Source organism: Aquarana catesbeiana, linkage group LG06, assembly GCF_042186555.1.
Source record: "Aquarana catesbeiana isolate 2022-GZ linkage group LG06, ASM4218655v1, whole genome shotgun sequence".
Taxonomy (NCBI): domain Eukaryota; kingdom Metazoa; phylum Chordata; class Amphibia; order Anura; family Ranidae; genus Aquarana; species Aquarana catesbeiana.
The window spans coordinates 246213567-246234680 of record NC_133329.1 but is presented as its reverse complement, the minus strand read 5'-3'; the positions used below and the strand labels follow the sequence as shown (position 1 = coordinate 246234680).

Sequence of the window (21114 nt, the reverse complement as noted above, 5' to 3'; positions counted from 1 at the left end):
CACCCAGGTTGAGAACCACTGGTCTAAATGGATCACATCTTTTAAAACCTGTTCCTCTAACTTCAATCACTTTACAAAAGGAAAGCATACACAAAGACTGATGGACTACAGACAATATGTTTAAGCAGCACAGCAGACAAAGAAGTCACAAGGACAGTGTTGTATTTTTTTTTTTAAAGCCGTAACATGGCGGAACAGAATCCCGGAACCTCCAGCAGTGGCCCTGTGTTCACCACTATTTACTGTCACTTGTAAACACAGAAGCCAGGTTTCCTTGTTACAAGTGACAGAACACCTCTCCCTGCAGCTCCCACAGAACATTACCATGCTGAGCTGCAGCCTGGTGCCCGCAGATGCCGACAACTCCTGCTGGATGACCTCACTGCTGCTGGCCTCTGGGGGAGAAGCAAAGCTGCAAATGGGTGAACTGTGGGAAAACGCAAGGTGGCTGCTGAGAAGTGAGCAGATAAGGACAGTGGTGTGGTGGTGATGAGGTGGCATTGTGTGTGGAAAGGTGAGAGTGTAGATGTCAGAGCTGAAGAAGATAGCTGAGGGGGGTTGCAGAGAAAAGCTGTAGAAGAAGGGTGCAGAGGTGAGCTTTGATTGGGCATGCAGAAATGCATTTTCAGTATACCGCATTTCTGAAGCCTGCATTCTGTACATTGAGCACTCCTGAACCTTGCGTATAACACGCTCCTGAACCCTGCACTCTGTACATGGCACACCCCTTAACCCTCCACTCTGTACATAGCACACGCCTGAACTCTGCATTCTGTGCGTAATGCACTGTTACGCACTCCTGAACCATGCACCCTGTGTGTAATACACTTGTGAACCCTGCACTCTGTAAGTAATGAACCTTGCGCACTGTTATGCCTAAATCCTGCACTCTGTGCGCAATGCACACCTTAACCCTGTACTCTGTATTATGCACTCCTGAACCCTGTGCATAGTCCACTCCTAAACCCTGCACCCCACGCGTAGCATGCTCCTGAACTTGTGTTATGGTTTTAACAACTATGCCATGCTGTGCGTAAAGCACCATATCGCTACTCTTTCACATGGAAAGAGGGTGGGGGGGTTTGTTCACCTCTTCTCTGAGGAAGAAAAAAAAACACTGCACAAGGATCAGTACATTAAATTGTCAGATAAAGCACTCATAAATAGTATTCCGGTTGAGGTAATGGGCATCATTTGTTGACTCATATCACCCAGTACCAAAAAACAATTAGTTTAAGGTGTTGAGGAGGTACGTGAAAAAAAGCACACATTCCAGGGCATGAATTTTAAAGTATAGGTAAGAAAAGGGTTAGGAAACGTAAGTGGGGATATAGGTTATAAGGGTCTAAAGTGGACAAGGACGATCCTGGGATGTGCCCGTGAGCATGCCAGTAATCAGTTCAATGGCACCAGGGTATCCTTTTATCCTGACTTCTCTGTGGAAGTGCAGAGACGCCGTGCACGTTCACAGAGGTGAAAAGCGGTTGTGGAACCTGCAGTTACCTTACGCGATGTTCCCTGCAAAGCTGCGGGTTACCACTAACCGGCAGGCACACTTCTTTGAATCAGCCCAAGATGCTGCTACATGGCTTGACCACAATGAACATGCCCTACGCCATCCCAGAGAGGAGGAAGAGGGTGATTGAAAGCTGGCATTCACTTAAAAGTTGAGGCGCCTGGTCCTCATTCGCTTAGAGCTCTCAATAGGCTCTTTATGGAAATTTCTTCTTCAATTTGCTGTTTAAAGTTTTTTGTTCTCCTGGGAGACATGATATGGTATATAGAACCTTGAGCTATTTTATGGTCTGACAACAAATGCGCCTTGTCTATGTGAAAAGAAAGGAAAAGATGCTATATTTTTTTTGGTCTAACTTTGGGATATGGTGGCCTGTCCTGTTGACGGCCTTGTTTGTTTTTTTTTACTTGCCTTTTCTACACTGCAGGGTTCGACGGGAGGGTAGACAAGCCTGGGCCTACCACTCTGCAAGAGTTGGCACCATTGTGCAGTGTTTTTTCCAGCTTGTGTGAGTCGATGGAAGGATTTACCTACAAGTTTGCCCAATCGCGGTTCAACCAGCTATGTCAGTTCCTGTGTCCTTGTGTTCCAAGATGATTTGTATCATCATACCATACACAATGGGGTTTATTTACTATATGTAAATCCACTCTGCACTATAAGTGCACTTGAAAGTGCAATCGCTGAAGATCTAAGGGGGAAGATCTGAAATGAGGGGAAGCTCTGCTGATTTTATCATCCAATCATGTGCAAGTGAAAATGCATTTTTTTTTTTTTTGCATGTCCCCCTCAGATCTACAGCGACTGCACTTCCAAGTGCACTTGTAGTGCAAAGTGAATTTGCCTTTCGTAAATAACCCCCCAATGTGTTGCTTTTTTTTGTCGTCCTCCCATTTTCCTTAATGGCTGAGATTCCCGTAATTTCATGGAACTTTAGAGGTCCAAGTTCCCCTCTTAACCGTATGATGATATCTACCAGTTTGAAAAAATTCCATCCAGCCATCTTATTTTTCCAGGAGACCCATTTGACTGCAGAAACTCAGATTTTCTTAAATATTCTTGGGTGGGAAGGGCATACCACTCCACTCACACCTCATTCTCTAGAGGTCTGAGCGTACTGGTGCATAGCTCAATAGACTAAAGTGGACAGGAAGGAGAGGGAATGAAAGTAGTAGGAACCCGTCTAGAAAGTGACATGATGGGGGAGAGGAGTGTTCAATTCCAGGGGTGATTGGAGGTTGACACGCAGACCATCTTTTCATTCAACCCCAATCCACAGTGTATCTGTTGCAATCGAGCCAGTTACAAAGCATATTGAGAGTCCTAAAGGGCCGTTATAAAAAAAATAAGAGGCCAGGTTGAAACTTACTATGCAGTCTGTGAATTTTTGTGTTATCCGACAAACTTTGGTCCAGAATGATTTTAGAAGATTGTATGACCAAAGGATGCGGAGTGTCACGAAAGGCAGGGAGCATATGACGCAGGAGTTGTGGTGTACCAGAGTTAGAGAGTAGAGTTTAAAGCCATTTTCCGGTACCTAGTACTGATGGAGTTTATATGCATTATAAAATCGTATCCCTTTGTTTTGCAAACCAGTTGTATTTGCAGGTCTCTTTCCCATGGGGTATGATTGGTTGGTGGGAATTGACCAGCGAGTGCTTTAGCGAGAATAGCGAGTTCATGTTGCAGACATTCATTCTTCAATGCTGTTAGGGGACATGTAAAGGCTCATGCCTAGGGAAAGGTTCTCAGAATGTGAGCAAGTTGTGCTTTTCATCAGAAGCCCAAGTCCATCCACTCTGGAATCAAGTAGCATTTGCTCCAGGGTGGGCCATTGTTGATTGACAATGAAATTGGTGTCACTAATTACCTGGTAGAGCGCTATCTCTTGAAGTTTCGGATACTCCAACCGAAAGGGATGGCGAAGGGACTATGCCTTTCCCCAGAGTCATTGACATTAGGCCCAGATTCTACCAATGATGGGGTGAGCTTTCAACTAAAGTGGGCTGTTGTGAGGGCACCATGGTAGGGTTAGGAGAGAGGATGCCTGTTGTCTTCTGTTAAATGGTAACCTATTGTACAAGCCTCAAGTTTTACAGCTTCTTACACTTATGCATACTGCCCTCTATTTATTTCAGTTGAACCGACCTCATAGAAACATTAGAGTTTGAGGAAATTATGCTTTTTCTTGATAAAAATGCTCATCTTTTAGCTTGTGATTATTCTACTTTTGCATAGCGAAGGAAACCATCCCTTTGCTGCACATGTGTAGCATTCTTCCATTTAGGTGACATTAGATGCTTTGCATGCAAATACTGGGTCAGAATGAGGTCAGAATCAATCTCCAAATCTGGCCATACACTAGCATTTTCAAACATCTGTATGAATGTTCCCAGTACGTTGACTTAATGTTGTTTTAAAAGTAGTTAAACATTTTGTTTTGCTTTTAACATTTTATTTTGGATGGATTTTCGTGAACGAAAAACCCATATACTGTTAGAAATTTGTTCGTACGAGAAATATTTTTTCTTTTACAAAGAGTTTTATTAATATCCATAGCAACGTTACTGCTTGACATTTTGAAGGATACATCATATATAAACATAATAGATAGATAACATACTTTAAAGGAAATAAAGTTTAAAAAAAGAAAAATACATAGAAGAAATTACATATGCTCAGGTTCCAGGAGTGCCAAAATAGGTCTTGCGTAACATCCAGGAGGGAAAAATCTCATTCTGTGGTTTCGTTATTCTGAGAGATATTACTCATAACATAGAACTAAAGCGTCCACACCAAGTAGGATATTGCCCAATACTAAACAGATATTCAAAAAATCTATATTAAAGAGAGCATAACTGTAAACAATACTAAGTAGCTAGCCATGTAACCATCTCATCAAGGCCTAAGCCTGGTGGCCTGATGGATTGTAAGGTAAGAATAAGAAATAAGACTAAAGAAAGGGAGAATAAGGAAGAAGCAGGGTCTAAGATTAGAAAAGAAGAGGGGAATTAAGAGAAGGGGGGGTCCTTGCGGTGGGGAAAAGGAGCGCATTAAATCCAGAGAAGAGTGATGTCAAATCTAGTAGGTTTAGTATAATCAACCCAGGGCTGCCAGACCTGAAGGAACTTATCATGGGTGTCTGAGAGGATAGCCGTCAATTTTTCAGTAACCATTATATTGTCCATGTAATTTTTAACCACCTCAAAACTAAGTACTGGTGTCTTCCATGCCCTTGCTATTGTTAGCTTGGTTGTAGTAAAGAGGTGCAGTGCTAGCTGGCGTTCTGGGCGAAGCAACTCTGCAATCGGATTACAGAGAAGAGGGATCTCTTTTGAGGTTAGAATGGAGTATATTACGAAGAAGGGAGTAGACTCTGATCCACAATCTGAACACCTTCGGGCAAGTCCACCAAATGTGTGCCATGGTGCCCTCATGAGAACACCCACGGAAACGCAAAGGAGAGTAAGCTAGAATCAAACAAGCCAATCTAGCCAGTGTTTAGTACCACCTGTAAAGCACCTTGTAAGCTTTTTCCAGAATAAGAACATTCTTTGAGCATTTGGATAGCATTAAAGTCATCAGAATCAAAATCACAGAAACTTTCCAAGGGGGTCAAGTTGTAAGGGGTAGGCCAAGATTTTATAAGCCTCTGGAGAAAATTTCGAAGCTGTAGGTAGCTAAAGTGTTCTTGTAGAGGGATCTCATGGGAGGAACGTAGAGCCTCAAATGAGATTATCCTAGTGGGAGTAAACAAAGAGTGAATGTCTGTAAAACCGTTTGCCATCCACCAGGAGAACTGCTAAGGGTTGTCACACCCTGGTGGAAACAATGGGCAGTGAAAGATCTGGAGTTAGGGAAGATGAGGGAAAATCGGACCCACAGAGTATTTAATCGAATCCCATAGATGAAGAGAATGAGCCAAACACAGCCCAATCGCGGTAGGGCAATGTGTAGAGGGGAGCCAGGGCAAGGAGGAGATCGGTATCGGATATAAATCCACTAAATCAATAGTAGCCCATAACAGCATTTGATATTTTTCATGGAGATGGGATAATGGGGCTATATTCGCAGGTGTATAATAGGCTTGCAGGTTGGGGACCGAGAGTCCACCATTGATCCTGCGGGCATATAGTATTTGCTTATTAATCCTAGGTCGGGTAGAGACTCGTACAAACCTCAAAATTTTGCGTTCATTTATTCACAGAATATGTCGAGGGACATATGGAACCGGCAAGACTCTGAAAAAGTAAAGCAATTTCAGAATGTAGATAATGTGAATCGCCACAATACTACCAAACTAAGATAATGGGAGATGAGCCCAGAAGGATAACATGTCCGTCAGCTTTCTAAATAAAGAAGGAAAGTTTGCCTGGTAGTCCTGCATATGTTGGAGTAAGCTAGATCCCCAGATAAGGTAGAGACGACATCCATTGAAACGTGAAGGCACTTTGTAAGGATGTCAGGTGTGAGGGTGGAAGATTAATGGACATGGCTTTTGATTTGGTAGGATTGACAGACAGACCATAGAAAGACAAAAAGGTAGCTAATAGGGAGAACAAATTGGGTAAGGTGATTCTAGGGTTAGTTAGGGTCAGTAGGGTATCGTCCGCAAACAGTGATATCTTATGGGAAGAGCCCACTACCTCAACACTGGTTATGTCTGGATGATACCGAACCACCTCCGCCAAAGGCTCCAAGGCCAAGCTAAATAGAAGCAGGGAGAGTGGACAACCTTGTCGAGTTCCCCTCCCGATAGGGAAAAGAGACCTCTTTTCATGGCCCCACACGCCACATGCTGAGGGCACACATATCATGATATAAACATATGGGAGAAACAATCCATTTTTCTGTATGGAAACGCCTTCTATGGAGACCACTACCCCAATGACTGTGTGAGGACCTGGCTTCCTTGTCAAAGGTCTCCAGATCTGATGTCTCCAATTTTGGCATTTGCCAATACAAGCCTGTTTGACTCATAGGACGTATGTCCTTTTGAGTTCAAACCATCTGATAAGCCTTCATCCTATCGGTGGTGGACTACATTCACACATTGTTTTACTATCTATTCACCATTTTCGGATGTCTTAGTGATGTTATGAACACTTACCGAATGTCCCTGTAAGGGCCATCCAGATTCACTACGTTTTTCACTTCACCTATGGACTCAATGTTTATTTAATAATTTTGTTTTCTTTTTGATTTTTTTCATACAAAATCACTGAGTATCTCATTAGCTCTCTACATTATTTGTATTAACCATTTGTGAGATTTACGCAATCCTCTTTGTTCACTTAAAGTTTCAGTGCTGCACTTTTTACCTTATTACCAATATTGCAATTGTCTGCTGTGTTAGCTGCTTTATCCTAGGGCGCAGGGCGGTATTATTTCTGCACTTTTCACCATGTATTTAACAAATGAAAAGAACCTACCGTAGTAGCTAATTCTCCTGTCTTGCAAGATGCAGCGGCTCCCTGTTTCAATAATGGCAGCAAACGGCCAGGTGATTACACATCCACCAACATGTAAAACCACTACAGGGGAGGCAATAATGTTATGTTAAATTGAGAACCCAGCAGATACTCGGGCCCCAACCACCTGGGGCCACCATCTCACAGTTTGGGTGGCCCAAGGCGAGGGGCACTGGCCCACTGTCTCTCTTCAATGGATAAAGTGTAAGTTCTGCCAAGCAGGAAAACAAGCATCAGTGAACTCAGTTCAGTCTTTCTCAAACTCAATGACAACATGCTGGTCATCAACAAATGCATCACAGGGTGTGAATCCGGGAGCAATAAAAGGCACGGGGGGGGGGGGGGGGGGGGTTCCTTGGTATCATCACATAATCAGCAGTGTGAAACAGCTAAAGAAGTGAAGTAAGCCTCATCAGCCCTTAGGAACACCTTTAAATCATTGGGCCTGCAGATCACGCAGAGCCTGCGAGCCAGGTTGAGATTGCTGAGGGGGCTGGGACATTGCGGTAGGGCAATGTGTAGAGGGGAGCCAGGGCAAGGAGGAGATCGGTATCGGATATAAATCCACTAAATCAATAGTAGCCCATAACAGCATTTGATATTTTTCATGGAGATGGGATAATGGGGCTATTCGCAGGTGTATAATAGGCTTGCAGGTTGGGGACCGAGAGTCCACCATTGATCCTGCGGGCATATAGTATTTGCTTATTAATCCTAGGTCAGGTAGAGACTCATACAAACCTCAAAATTTTCATTTACGTTCACGGCACCAATATTTTTTTTTTTTGACAAAAAATCTTGACATTTACTGACAGAGCCACATTTTTTACTGACACTGCGGGGGGGGGGGGGTGAGTACTTAAGATTGCAATTTTCAGTGCTAAACTGCGCAAATATCATTATTTGAACTATAAACATATAGCTAGTGATATTAGCAATGTGTTTAAGTTAAACAAAAGTCAAAAACCATATTTCTCTATTTACATGAAGGTCAGGCTAATATAACCCAGCCAGCACAGAGTTCCCCCTTAAATCAGAGTCTGCAGAATTTTCCCCTTGCAGTGCAAGGGAGAACTCTGCAGACCCTGATGTAAAGGACAGTGCCACAGATCATGATCTAAGAGGGAACTCTGATGTAAGGGGGGGGGGCTCTGCGTTCCCACTTACTTCCAGGGTCACAGAGTTCTCCCTTGCACTGTAATGGGAAATCCTGCAGACTCTGATGTAAAGGGGAGCATCAGGAACTCTGATGGGGGGGGGGACTCTGGTGACCAGAGACCACCTTCCGCAGAGTGAATACACTAAAGTAAGGGGGGGGGGTACTGATATAAGGGGGAACATTTATATCAGTGCCCCCTTACATTATTGCATTCACTCCCCCCTTACATCACTGACCACCTCTCAGGTGCACCGTGCAGGGCTCAGATGGCTCAAGGTTGGTGGCTCTGGTTTTAGCCTATAGTCTCTTCTCCACAGTCTTCACATGTCTGACTCTTCTCGTGATCCCTAATCTGGCGGTGCTCCCACTCTTGACTCCTCTCCAAGCTCCCCCTCAGAGACTGCAGACATGATAAAAAGGAGATGCTTAGAGGATACAGACATGGCACAGGAGATGGATAGAGGATACAGACATGGCGCAGGAGATGGTCAGAGGATACAGACATGGCACAGGAAATGGTTAAAAGATATAGACATAGCACAGGAGATGGTTAGAGGGTACAGACATGGCACAGGAAATGGTTAGAGGATACGGACATGGCACAGGAGATTGTCAGAGGATACGGACCTAGCACAGGAGATGGTTAAAAGATATAGACCTGGCACAGGAGATAGTTAAAAGATATGGACATGGACTGTCTCTTACTGACTTAATGCATTTACCAGGGTCACAGGTGTGCTTGCACTGCTGGCCAGGGCCTGGTGTGTGTCCGTCCGGACCTGGGGGGTCAAAGTCCACGCCGCCCATCTCCCATTCCATAGTTACTCCCCAGCCTACTGCGCTATCCACTGTAGGCTCCTCCGTCTGCCCAGCTCCTGGGGAAGTGCGCCATGATGATATCCTCATCGCGGGCAGGGCTTGCCTAGTGGTAGCAAATACCAGGCACACTGTCCACACGCACAGCCTTTGTCAGACCCCCCCAGTGGCCGAGCACCGTCCGCCTGCTGTGGCCAGATGCAGGGTCAGCTCAGGATCGTATCTTCTTGGGGATCTTCGGGAACTGCGCATGTGCAGTCCTGACCCGAGCCGATCACAGCCATTTTTACTGGCACTTTTACGAGCAGGAGAAAAGTGCTTCGGGCTGCCTGTAAAAATATGCACAGTTGGCAACACTGGGCCAATTTAGACAGGTTGCAAATAACCTACCAGCATGTCTTTTTGAAGTGTGGGAGGAAGCCGGATTACCCGGAGGAAACCCACGCAGGCACGGAGAACATGCAAACTCCAGGCAGGTAGTGTTGTGGTTGGTATTCGAACGAGCGAATCCTTTGCTGCTAGGCGAAAGTGCTAAATCTTTCCAGTCTTACTAAATTCCACCTTACTTGTCACTTTTCTTATGAGTGTGTCTCCTAATAGTAACTTCCATGTGATTCTTTAATTCTTTGATAAATGTCATGTCATATGACACACAGCCTCTTTTTTGGCTAAAAGGGAAAATAGCGACAGAGTTGAGACTAGTTTTTTCAGGAAGTTCAGTGAAATCTGGATCAGAATGGAGATTGCTTCTTCTGTCGAAATGATAAATAAAATAAACTTGCTTTCGGCTTAAAATTTCACCTTAAATGAGTCCTGTGTGACCCTTTTCATAGATCTAGGTCACACTGTGATAATCTAACCCAGCAAAAATATGTTATGCTTACGTTTGTATAAGAAGTGCTAACTTCCAGGTTTGTGTTTCTTTAGAAGAAAAGAGTGAAGGAATCTCTCTCATCCAGTCTGTCTTCCTCGGACCTGGGTAGCTCCATGCCTGACAGTTTACTTCCTGTGAGCTGCAGCCGAAAGAACAGACTGAAGGGGAAGTCTAAAAACTTAAAGGAAGAGGTAAGAGTGAAGAGAATACACTGATGACCATAGTTCAATATAAGCATTTCTTCCTAAATGTTCTTTTTTATTTGGATTGAAATAGATAAACTTTTAACTCAAATATAGAATAAGAATGAATACTGTATATAGAATAAGTCATCTCCAAAGAAAACTAGAAACTCTTAAGATGTTTAGAGTTTGCTGTAATAATACACTAATAAGTAGGGTTTCTACCTAACTGATAAAAATGGAACATGTTACCAATGTTATTAACAGGAGTGATCACTAAAAGCTGGTAATGTAACCACCACAGGGGAATGGTCTGATATACCTCTTGGCCAATATATAATTTTTTCGGTAATCTGTAATGCTCTATCATTCCCCAAAACCAAATCTATCCTTGAGAGTGCAGAGTACGAAGCTGAGTAACAGAGTATTGCAAAACTCCCGGGTTCCACACCCTCCACAAATCTAGTAACCCCACTTCATCCAGGAATTGACATAAACGGCTTTTCACCATAGACTCTGAGCGAGTCCGTACAGGGAATCTATCCAACCTACTATCCAATATCTCGTTAAAATCGCCTACGGCTATAATCGGCACCCCTTTTTTATCTAACAAAAATTTGTTCAGTCTAAGCAAGACATTCAAGTTGAAGGGCGGAGGGATGTATATATTTGCCACAACAAACATACTACTATCAATTGAACAATATAAAAAAATATATCGGCCCAACTCATCTATACTGGATTGCCTACAGGAAAAGTTTACCCTTGTTTTCACCATGACGCTTACCCCCCTACTATAGGAGGAGTGAACCGCATGGAATTGGCATTGAAATTTCCTTGAGTGTAGTTGCTGGAATGTATTTTTAGTTAAGTGGGTTTCCTGTAGGCATACCACTTCTACCCCACAGCTCTCCATCATGGAGAATACTGCCATCTTTTTGAGAGGTGTCCCTAGTCCCCTGACATTCCAGGAGCCTATTTTTAATGTTTTAACTTGCATCAGGGTACCAAAAAATATACATCAACCTGGTGAACATATATATATAAAACTAAATTCATTACAATCTGAAACTTTAACACCCCTCTATCTTACAATATTTTAGACAATAAATTCAGTGCCACCTCTACTTCCAAATTAATTAGTGAATTTAAATGGCATACTCATCATAGCCATATCATAACCAACCTAGATAAATATTTACTAAAAAATGCTTTCATGTGCAGTTTAAGTGCCATTTTCCTATAAACATAACTTTGTGTGTAGGACCCAACCTAAGTAATTTCCAATAGTATATCTACTTACTGTGAGTACTTTACCTATAATACCACCCCCCTCCCCCCCCTCCCTACCCCATTCCCCCCCTCCCTACCCCATTCCCCCCTTCCTTCCTGCCCCCCCAATTGAATATCCCTCCCCTCTTCTACCCCCAACCACTACACCAATCCCCCCTCCCGCCCCCCCACCACCTAGCTAGGTGAACCCCAGGGGGTTTAAAGTGACCAATTCCCATACTACCTGTAACCCACATTTACTCCCACATTTCATTCCCATCCACCACTCCACATACAGCAACTGTGTGTAACTACCCCCCCTCCCAAAAAAAAAAAAAAAACAGGGGAACCCTGAACCCTGTGGTGTTTACATTAAATCTAGGAGGGAATAAACCCCGGAAGGAGTGGAAAATAAATCCGTACTGGTTTGAACTGATTAAAAATCTGGATGGGGTTCTCCCTAAAATGAGAGAGTTTGTAGAAATAATGAAGGAACGGTACCGCCTGCTGTGATGTGGGACGCCCTAAAGGCTTTTCTTAGGGGTGTACTAATACAGCAGATGGCCAAATTTAATAAGGTGGCTAGGAGCGGGGAAGAAAAAATTCTGAAAGGTGCTTGAGGCCGAAAATAATTATATTATAGACCCAACCCCAGAGCGTGAAACATCTTGGCTAGATAAACAACAAGCGTACAAGGTAGTCATTATGCAGGCAGAGACCAGGTGTCTCCTCCAGCGCCAGGTCTCCTCAGTAGAGGGCGAAAGAGTGGGAAAGCTGTTGGCGCAGTTGGTGAAGTCTAATACTGCTCCATCCACTATCCTTGCCATTAGATCTATAGGAGGAGATATATTATCAAATACCTCAAAGATAGTGTAAATATTTAGGGACTATTATAAAAATCATTATACCTCTCAGAAAAAGGAATGGAAGGTGTGATGGAGGAATTCCTGGGAGACCTGCCAATACCGGCCATATCGCAAGAGGAAAGGGATCTTTTAGAAGCCCCAATAACACTTGTAGAACTTCAACAAGCGATTGCCAGTATGGCAAATTTAAAATCTCCCGGCCCAGACGGCCTTCCAATAGAGGCTTATAAATATTATGGTGACGTTCTAATCCCAGAGCTACTGAAAGCACTAGGAGGGGCACTTAAGGGGGGGGTCACCTCCCCGCCTCAATGTTGGAGGCAACTATTATAGTGCTTCAAAAAGATGGAAAGGACCCCCTGGATGTGGCCGCTTATAGGCCAATTTCTCTTTTATGTACCGATGCCAAAATGTTGGCCTTTTTGAATTTACAATCACCTACGGAGAATGAGGGTTCAAGAGCTGTATTGACTCTAGATGTGTCTAAAGCTTTTGATAGTGTGGAGTGGGGATACATTTGGCGAGTTTTGGGGAAGTTTGGATTTGGTCCCTCATTTATTGGCTGGATCAAAATGCTCTATGATAGACCCAAGGCAAGATTAAAAATTAATAATGAGTTCTAGGACTGGTTTGAGTTGGAGAGGGGGGCGAGACAGGGGTGCCCGTTGTCTCCACTGCTTTTTACGCTGGCGATGGAGCCCCTGGCTATCTCCGTAAGAGAGAGTTCTGAGATAATTGGTTTTCAGAGAAGGATGGGCGAAGAAAGAATTGCACTGTATGCGGATGATATCTTGCTCTTTCTAGGAGATACCAGTAACTCATTATTGAAGGCAATGAGAATAGTGGCAGTTTTACAGGTCTGGAGATAAATTGGGAAAAGTCTGAGTTGTTACCTATAGATCCAATAAGTGAGCCAATAGTGCATGCAATGCCCCTGTTGGTAATTGTGCATTGAAATACTTGGGAATCGTCATGACGAAGGACCCTAACCAATATATTGGCAAAAACCTTATTCCACATTTGACGAAATTCAAACAAAAGATGGGTATATGGAAGCATCTTCCCTTATCAGTGGCAGGAAGATGTAGTTTAATAATAATGATATGGATGCCACAATTACTGTATGTTCTGCACAACTCTTCAAAGAGTTGGTTTATTAAAATCGAAAGCCTCTTCAAGGAACTGATATGGAAAGGGAGACAAGCCAGGATACGTCTACGGGTACTTCAGCTCCCGGTGCGGGATGGGGGCTTTGCCCTTCCACATCCGGAGCGCTATTTCCTAGTAACTCAATTGCAGCAGCTAGTGGGGTGTGGGGTGCCGGAAGGAGGCACCCCAAATGGTAGAATTCTATTCATAGGTGCTTTACATAATACATTAATCGAAGCATTAGAGGCGGACTAGTTCCACTATGAATATCCAACAATCAAATTGATAACCAACCTTTGGAAAACAGTTAAAAAACAGATGAGATACGATGGGCTTACTGATCATACCCCCATTTGGAACAACCGAAATCTGCAGGAAATTCTCAAAATAGGAAAAGTTAGAGAGTGGGAAAATCAAGGTATTAAGACTTAGACAACTCCGCCGATCCCCGCTGAGCAGGAAGATGACGGTTGCATCGCTGCACACTGTGCAGCGACGGACCTGTCAGAGCGCCGCTCTCCCCTATGGGGGGATCGGATGACGACGGACCGTAGTGTCCATCGTCACCCGATCCGATCCGAAAACGGATGGAAAAGTAGGTTTTTCCTCCGTTACACTTTTTGGATCGGAGCGGGGTCGGATGTCAGCGGACATGTCACCGCTGACATCCGACGCTCCATAGGGATGAATGTATGTCCGTTTTTCATCCGAAAACGGAAGGATGAAAACGGACATACGGATCGTCCATGTGAAAGAGGCCTAAGAGTGGAAAGAAATGCCTCTATTTCAAAGTATACTTCAGGTAGTTCCCACTAAGGGGTTAATATCTAAGATTTATGGACAATTAAGCAATGTAGTTAATAGTGGGGGGTTACTCCATGACATAAGAGCTAAATGGGAAGAAGATGTAGGAGTACTGACCCAGGCACAGTGGGAGATAATTTTGGAGATGGGACCCCTGCTATCAGTCCCCCCCCCCACAGAAGATCTCGCATTTGATGTTGTTAAATAGAGCCTATTATACACCTAAACGTCTCTTTAAGTTTGGAAGAAGACCCAATGATAGAGATAGATGTCCTAGATGTCCGGGGACTGGGGATCTCATTCACATGTTGTGGAGATGCCCCAAGCTGTTCCGATACTGGGAGGGGGTGATTAATAGTTTGAGAGACATTTTTGGTATTTTATTGGAGAAGGAGGCTATAGTATGCATTCTGGGGTATAGATGGGTACATGGAGAGAGGAAGAGTACCACACTGACAATTTTGAGATGTTTGTTCCAAGCTAGGAAAATGATAGCATTAAGGTGGCAATCAAAGGAACCCCCCACAGTAAAAGATTGGATCGCCACTCTAAATGTAGCTCTTTGTAGGGAAAGAATAAAGTACATTAAAGCGGATCTTCACCCATTTTTTATACTTGATATCAGTGGCTTCTATACAGAGCACCGAGTGCTATATGGACCTCCCCCCCCCCCCCTACCTTGCTATACACTTGCTTTTCTTTGTTCTGTCCCTGCGGCTATGGGCGGGGACTTTGCGGGTATTTTCGTCATTTCCTAATGCGGCGCACTATCTCCTGGGATCTCTTGTCATTCATCCCAGGAGTCAGTGCGGAGAGCCGCCGTGAAGTCTCGCGTGATTTCCTACGACGCCGCCCTTTGTGATGGAAACCTGAGCTCTTGACGGCGATCCGATCTGTGTGTACTGAGCATGTGCGAGATCGGGGCTAGAACGGGCGGTGCATGCTGGTCTATCAGCAGCACCGTATCCCGGAAGAGGATGCCTGTGGGCTTCACATGCCCACAGGCAAGATGAAACCCGGCTAAAGAAAAAGCTATACATTTTTTTTAATGCTGAAAACGGAGAGCAGTAAGCTGGAAAAACAGAACAAGTAAGTTCAATGTTAAAATATACTATACATTGTCAGTTTGCCAAAAATAAAAATTATTTGGAGACAGTGAAACCCCGCTTTAAGAGAGGTAATCTCCAGGAATTTGACAGAATGTGGACACCGTGGTTGGAAAAGATGGGCCGCTCTTAACAAGAAACATAGAAAATAATAGAACGGGGGACAGTACCAATTTAGCCAGTCCTTCAAGGAAATGAAATATCTGATTGTTACAGGTGTTATGGTGTGGTTGTTTTAATAGGATTAATATTAGCTAATAGAAGATCAGTTGTAAAATTTCTAGCTATTTAGGCTGGCATATGGAATCTCTACTTTGTCCCTATTTATTTATTGTATTTAGCTTAGACAACGTTTAATTATTTTCTTGTTTTCTGTCTGACTAAAGTCTTAAGAAAGGGAAGAAAAAAAAAAAAAAAGATATGCAAGAAGAAAACTTAATTAAGCTTTAAGTATTTACCACAATGATGTGTAACCGAGAAGGAGACAGTAAATGAACGTTAAACTGAATATGCCTCTTGACAGTGTTTGCTGAAGTGGTAAGAGGAAAAAAAAAAAAAAGCTGGTAATGTTTGAAAAGAGGTGGCTTACCTCTCTTATCAGTAAGGTTGCCAAACTGATAAGAGAGGTAAGCAACAGAGACAAGCAAGCAAAGTAACACAGAAGACAAGCACATGAAGGAGCATGAGAAATGTATTAGCAGAGGTCTACCGATAGTCGCATGGCAGCATAAGACAGGTTCAACCTGATAATACTGTATTTTACCCTACATTCACACCTATGCGCTTTTTGGTGCGTTTTGCAGAAATGCACTACAGTCTATTTAACATGGTTTCCCATTGTACACGTTCACATTTATGTGTTTTTCAACTGGTGTGTTTTTGGAAAGGGTCAGGTACTCTTTTCCTGCAGCAGATTGCGTTTTGCGTGTAAAAGTGTTGTGTTTATTGATGCGATTTTTTTTATGCGTTTTGTGTTTTTTTTTTTTTTTTTTGTTATTTTGTTTCCCGATTAAAAAACGCTGTATATACCTGGTTGTTAAGGAGTGGGTCGGAAAGTCGGCCGCCGTGTCCTTAACCGATGATTCATCAACTGACAGCTGAATGTAAAAAAAAAAAAAAAAAGAATTATTATTACCGTATTTATCGGCGTATAAGTTTAGGAGGGAATTTTAAGGAAAAAAACTTTTAGGAGGGAAGTTTAAGGGAAAAAAACTTACATTTAAATGCCCATCAATGCAACCTTATCAGTGTCATTGAAGCCTTGTCAGTGCAGCCTTGTCAGTGCAGCCTTGTTAGTGCAGCCTTCCCCAGTGTCCATTGCAGCCTTGTCCCAGTGCAGCCTTGTTAGTGCAGCCTTCCCCAGTGTCCATTGCAGCCTTGTCCCAGTGCAGCCTTGCAGCCATGTCAGTGCAGCCTTGTTAGTGCAGCCTTCCCCAGTGTCCATTGCAGCCTTGCCCCAGTGCAGCCTTGCAATCCCCGCTGATCTCCGCTGATTTTTTGCGATCGTGCCGACATACACAGTGTACAGATTCAAATATGGCGCCGGAGGTCTCGGCGGAGCAGAGTGAGCGCCGCAGAGATCGGAGGGACTGGGCGGAGCCGAGATACACATACCCGAGTGTACTCGGCTCTTTTCGGCTCCGCTCACAGTCACGCCCAGGGCGGGACTGGGCGTGACTGTGAGCGGAGCCGAAAAGAGCCGAGTACATTCGGCTATGTGTATCTCGGCTCCGCCCAGTCCCTCCGATCTCTGCGGCGCTCGCTCTGCTCCGCCGAGTCAGCCGGCGCCATATTTGAATCTGTACACACGGCGCGATCGAAAAAAATCAGCGGGGATCGGCGTATAACACGCACCCACGATTTTCCCCTGATTTTAAGGGGAAAAAAGTGCGTGTTATACGCCGATAAATACGGTACCAGCAAAAAAAATTGTGAAAAAAGAGTTATGGATTTGGAAAAGAACCTCATGGCAAAAATAAAAAATGGCATGGGGTCCCCCTCAAATCCATAGCAGACCCATACCTGAGCATGCAGCTCGGCAGGTCAGGAATGGGAAGGGGATAAGCGAGCGCCCCCCTCCCTAAACCATAGCAAGCCGCATGCCCTCACCCCAAAGCACCTTGTCTCCATGTTGATGGGGACAAGGGCCTCTTCCCCATAGCCCTGAGCTGTGGTTGTGGGGTCTGCGAGCCGGGGAGCTTATCAGAATCTGGAAGCCCCCTTTAACAAGGGGGTGCCCAAATCTTGACCCCACCCCATGTGAATGAGTATTAGTTTAGTAATAAACCTATCACAGATTTTGTAAAAATATTAGTTGGCTGCTCAGGATTGTAGTGTCAAAAGATATACAACACATCAGGATACTTGAGAGGCTGCTTTATTTTCTTATTTAATGTACCTCATTCTCTTTCTTATGGATTTTCTTCATACATCTCCATCATTGCCTGCTTCCTTCGTAAGCAACGTACAATCTCAGATCCTACTATTAGCCCACGTTCAAATCGGCTGCTATTGCCGACAATAGCACTGTCCGAATGAGTGCAACGCTGACTTTGCAGGTAGGCACCAATTCCCAAAAGTAGGTCCTGTTTTTGGTGACTTCGGGGGCGATTTGAACAGACATCTGTGCATGAACCCGCACAGATGTCTGCAAATCGCCCCCGAACTCGGACTGCATTGCCGGTTTGAAATTGTGCGAGTTCAGCTGAACTTGCACGATTTCTAACCCGTATCAGTGTGAACCTGGGCTTAGGCACAGTAGACCTCTGCCTAGGTAAACAGCAGTCCCCTCCTGTATAGATACTGACTGAACTTTAGAAATGGTCACATCTTAAGCGTTGAAACAGTATACCAGGAAAATTATAAATGGTTTTCCAAATTTTTTTAAATAAAATATATTTACGTTTTTTTAACATGACAAAATGTGGAAAATTTCAAGGGGCAGAAATACTTTTTCAAGACACTGTATCAACCATCAAGAGGGTACAAGGAGGCTGGCTGCCTTGAAAGAAGCAAATCAGATTTTCTCGTAGACAGAAGCTCACTGTCCAGCTATTCTGTGGTCCACATCCCAGGAATAGACAATTTGAAGGTGGATCATATCAGCCGCCCTTACCACTTGGACCAAGGAGAATGGTTTCTTCATTCAGGTGTGTTCAATCAGTTATGCCAAAGATGGTGGATTGCAGATGTGGACATGCTAGCCTTCAGATTCAACAACAAGCTACCTCTGTTTGTTGCTAGAGCCAGGGATCCTTCAGCCCTGGCCTCAGATACCCTAATAATCTTCTGGTCTCAGCTTAGGCAAATTTTTGCCTTCCCTGCAGTGTGAAGACTGCCTCACCTGCTCCACTAAATAGAGCAAGAGAAAAAAGCTGTGATTCTAATTGCACTAAACTGGCCCAGAAGAACTCAGCACACAGATATACACGTACTCAGACTTCCAGCAGGCAACCCCTGGCCCGTTCACAACTATCCAGATCTGCTATCTCAGAGTTCTCTATTCTATCCTTCTCAGTCTATTGCTTTAACAGCATGGCTATTGAAATAAAGGTCTTAAAGGATGTAAGGATTTCTGAGTTTGTGATTCCTACCTTGCTTAAAGAGTATCGTACCTGGAAATCGTATTTTGTCTGGTGTGTCAGCTAATTCAGTCCCACAGAACATATATATACATACAGTGGGGACGGAAAGTATTCAGACCCCCTTAAATTTTTCACTCTTTGTTATATTGCAGCCATTTGCTAAAATCATTTAAGTTAATTTTTTTTCCTCATTAATGTACACACAGCACCCCATATTGACAGAAAAACACAGAATTGTTGACATTTTTGCAGATTTATTAAAAAAGAAAAACTGGAATATTACCTGGTCCTAAGTATTCAGACCCTTTGCTCAGTATTTAGTAGAAGCGCCCTTTTGACCTAATACAGCCATGAGTCTTTTTGGGAAAGATGCAACAAGTTTTTCACACCTGGATTTGGGGATCCTCTGCCATTCCTCCTTGCAGATCCTCTCCAGATCTGTCAGGTTGGATGGTAAACGTTGGTGTACAGCCATTTTTAGGTCTCTCCAGAGATGCTCAATTGGGTATAAGTCAGGGCTCTGGCTGGGCCATTCAAGAACCATCACAGAGTTGTTGTGAAGCCACTCCTTTGTTATTTTAGCTGTGTGCTTAGGGTCATTGTCTTGTTGGAAGGTAAACCTTCAGCCTAGTCTGAGATCCTGAGCACTCTGGAGAAGGTTTTCGTCTAAGATATCCCTGTACTTGGCCGCATTCCTCTTTCCCTTGATTGCAACTAGTCGTCCTGAAAAACACCCCCACAGCATGATGCTTCCACCACCATGCTTCACTGTTGGGACTGTATTGGACAGGTGATGAGCAGTGCCTGGTTTTCTCCACACATACCGCTTAGAATTAAGGCCAAAAAGTTTTATCTTGGTCTCATCAGACCAGAGAATCTTATTTCTCACCATCTTGGAGTCCTTCAGGTGTTTTTTTTTATCAAACTCCATGTGGGCTTTCATGTGTCTTGCACTGAGGAGAGGTAAAAAAAAAAAAAGTCAGCAGCTACAAATACTGCAGCTGCTGACTTCACGTGACGTCACGCGTAGGGACGGGAAAGGCACTCTTTGTTTGTATTTGCATTACGAGCTCGCCGCTCGTCGGATCTCCGCCCAGCATTATGTTTTTAAAAATACATGTATACTGTAATAAAAATTGAATTATTATCAGACAATATTATACTATTGTGGATCTTCCTTTCTGGTTTATCTCGGTGACCCCGGGACACTACTTGGAGGGACACACGTCCTTAAAGGAGACAAGCAAGGATAGGAGTGTACTACCACCGCCCCCCACTGTTTGCTGACTTCATGGTATTAACAACTAAAGGCTGCCATCCCTATAAAGTGGCTAAATGCGAGTACCCCATTACCTTAAGGTAAGGGGCCACTGCCCACCAGTGTGTGCCGTGCTGCATGAAGAGAGATTTATCACCTTTGTCATGTCTATTTTGCACTGAGTGGACCACATGCTCCGGACTTTATTTAGAATATTTTTAGTGTAACACTATTTTTTGCACAATTAGGAGAGGACTGTATATCACTGGACTCGTTATAAGAGCACTATTCACGATATATATATGCACCTGGCTATGTGTTGAGAGATACCAGGTGCACACTTGTTCAGTCAGCAGACTGCTATATTTTTGATCTTATTTTTCTTTATTTTTATTTCTCCAATAGATTGTATGATTTATTATTATTTTCCCATAAGGATTTATTATCACTTTGATGAGCACTTACCACACTCACTTGTAGGTGTATATACATTTGTTTAATGTATAATTGATTATTCTCTCCAGTTTATTTATATGTTTTTATGATTGAGATATATATATATATATATATATATATATATATATATATATTTATATATTTATAGTCTTATAGTTTTAGGTACTCTCAGATAGAGGTTTATATCTTCACGCTATTGCAGAGTCACACACTATCATGGTTGTGATGGCCGACTGCAATAGATCTGCACTTTAGATACACCCATCACTACTGTGCTACTACATTTAAGTTTCATTTTTTATAGTAAGGGATTAGCGCAACACCACATTTTTATTGATTTAAAGTGGGGTTCCACCCAAAAAAACAAGAATACTTGAAAAATCCTAAAAAAAACCCCCAAAAAAATTTGGATATTTTTTTTTTTAACTTACCTCTAAATGCCTGTTGCTAGGGGGTCCCTCGTAGTCTGCCCCTTCCAGTGCCTGGGCTGGTGACATCACTTTCCCCTTGGCACAGGAAGGGCTCCGCTCTGCTCCCTCGCCGCTGTCAATCATCTGGGACCCATTACAGGTCCCAGGTGACTGAGCGGCCAATCACGGCG

General features: G+C 43.5%; 1 protein-coding gene across 6 annotated transcripts in view; it reads left to right on the top strand.

Moving 5' to 3' along the window:
• The window catches only part of TNRC18 (trinucleotide repeat containing 18), a 459641-nt gene that overhangs the window by 353953 nt on the left and 84574 nt on the right, over positions 1 to 21114 (top strand). For 4 of the 6 annotated variants that reach the window (XM_073633133.1, XM_073633135.1, XM_073633131.1 and 1 more), the window contains one exon: positions 9890 to 10027. The exons of 1 other annotated variant lie outside the window; for it this stretch is intronic. In XM_073633133.1, coding sequence (XP_073489234.1) covers positions 9890 to 10027 — 138 coding nt within the window. The remainder of the gene's footprint in view (positions 1 to 9889; positions 10028 to 21114) is intronic. One more of the 6 variants, XM_073633132.1, reaches the window with a different exon arrangement.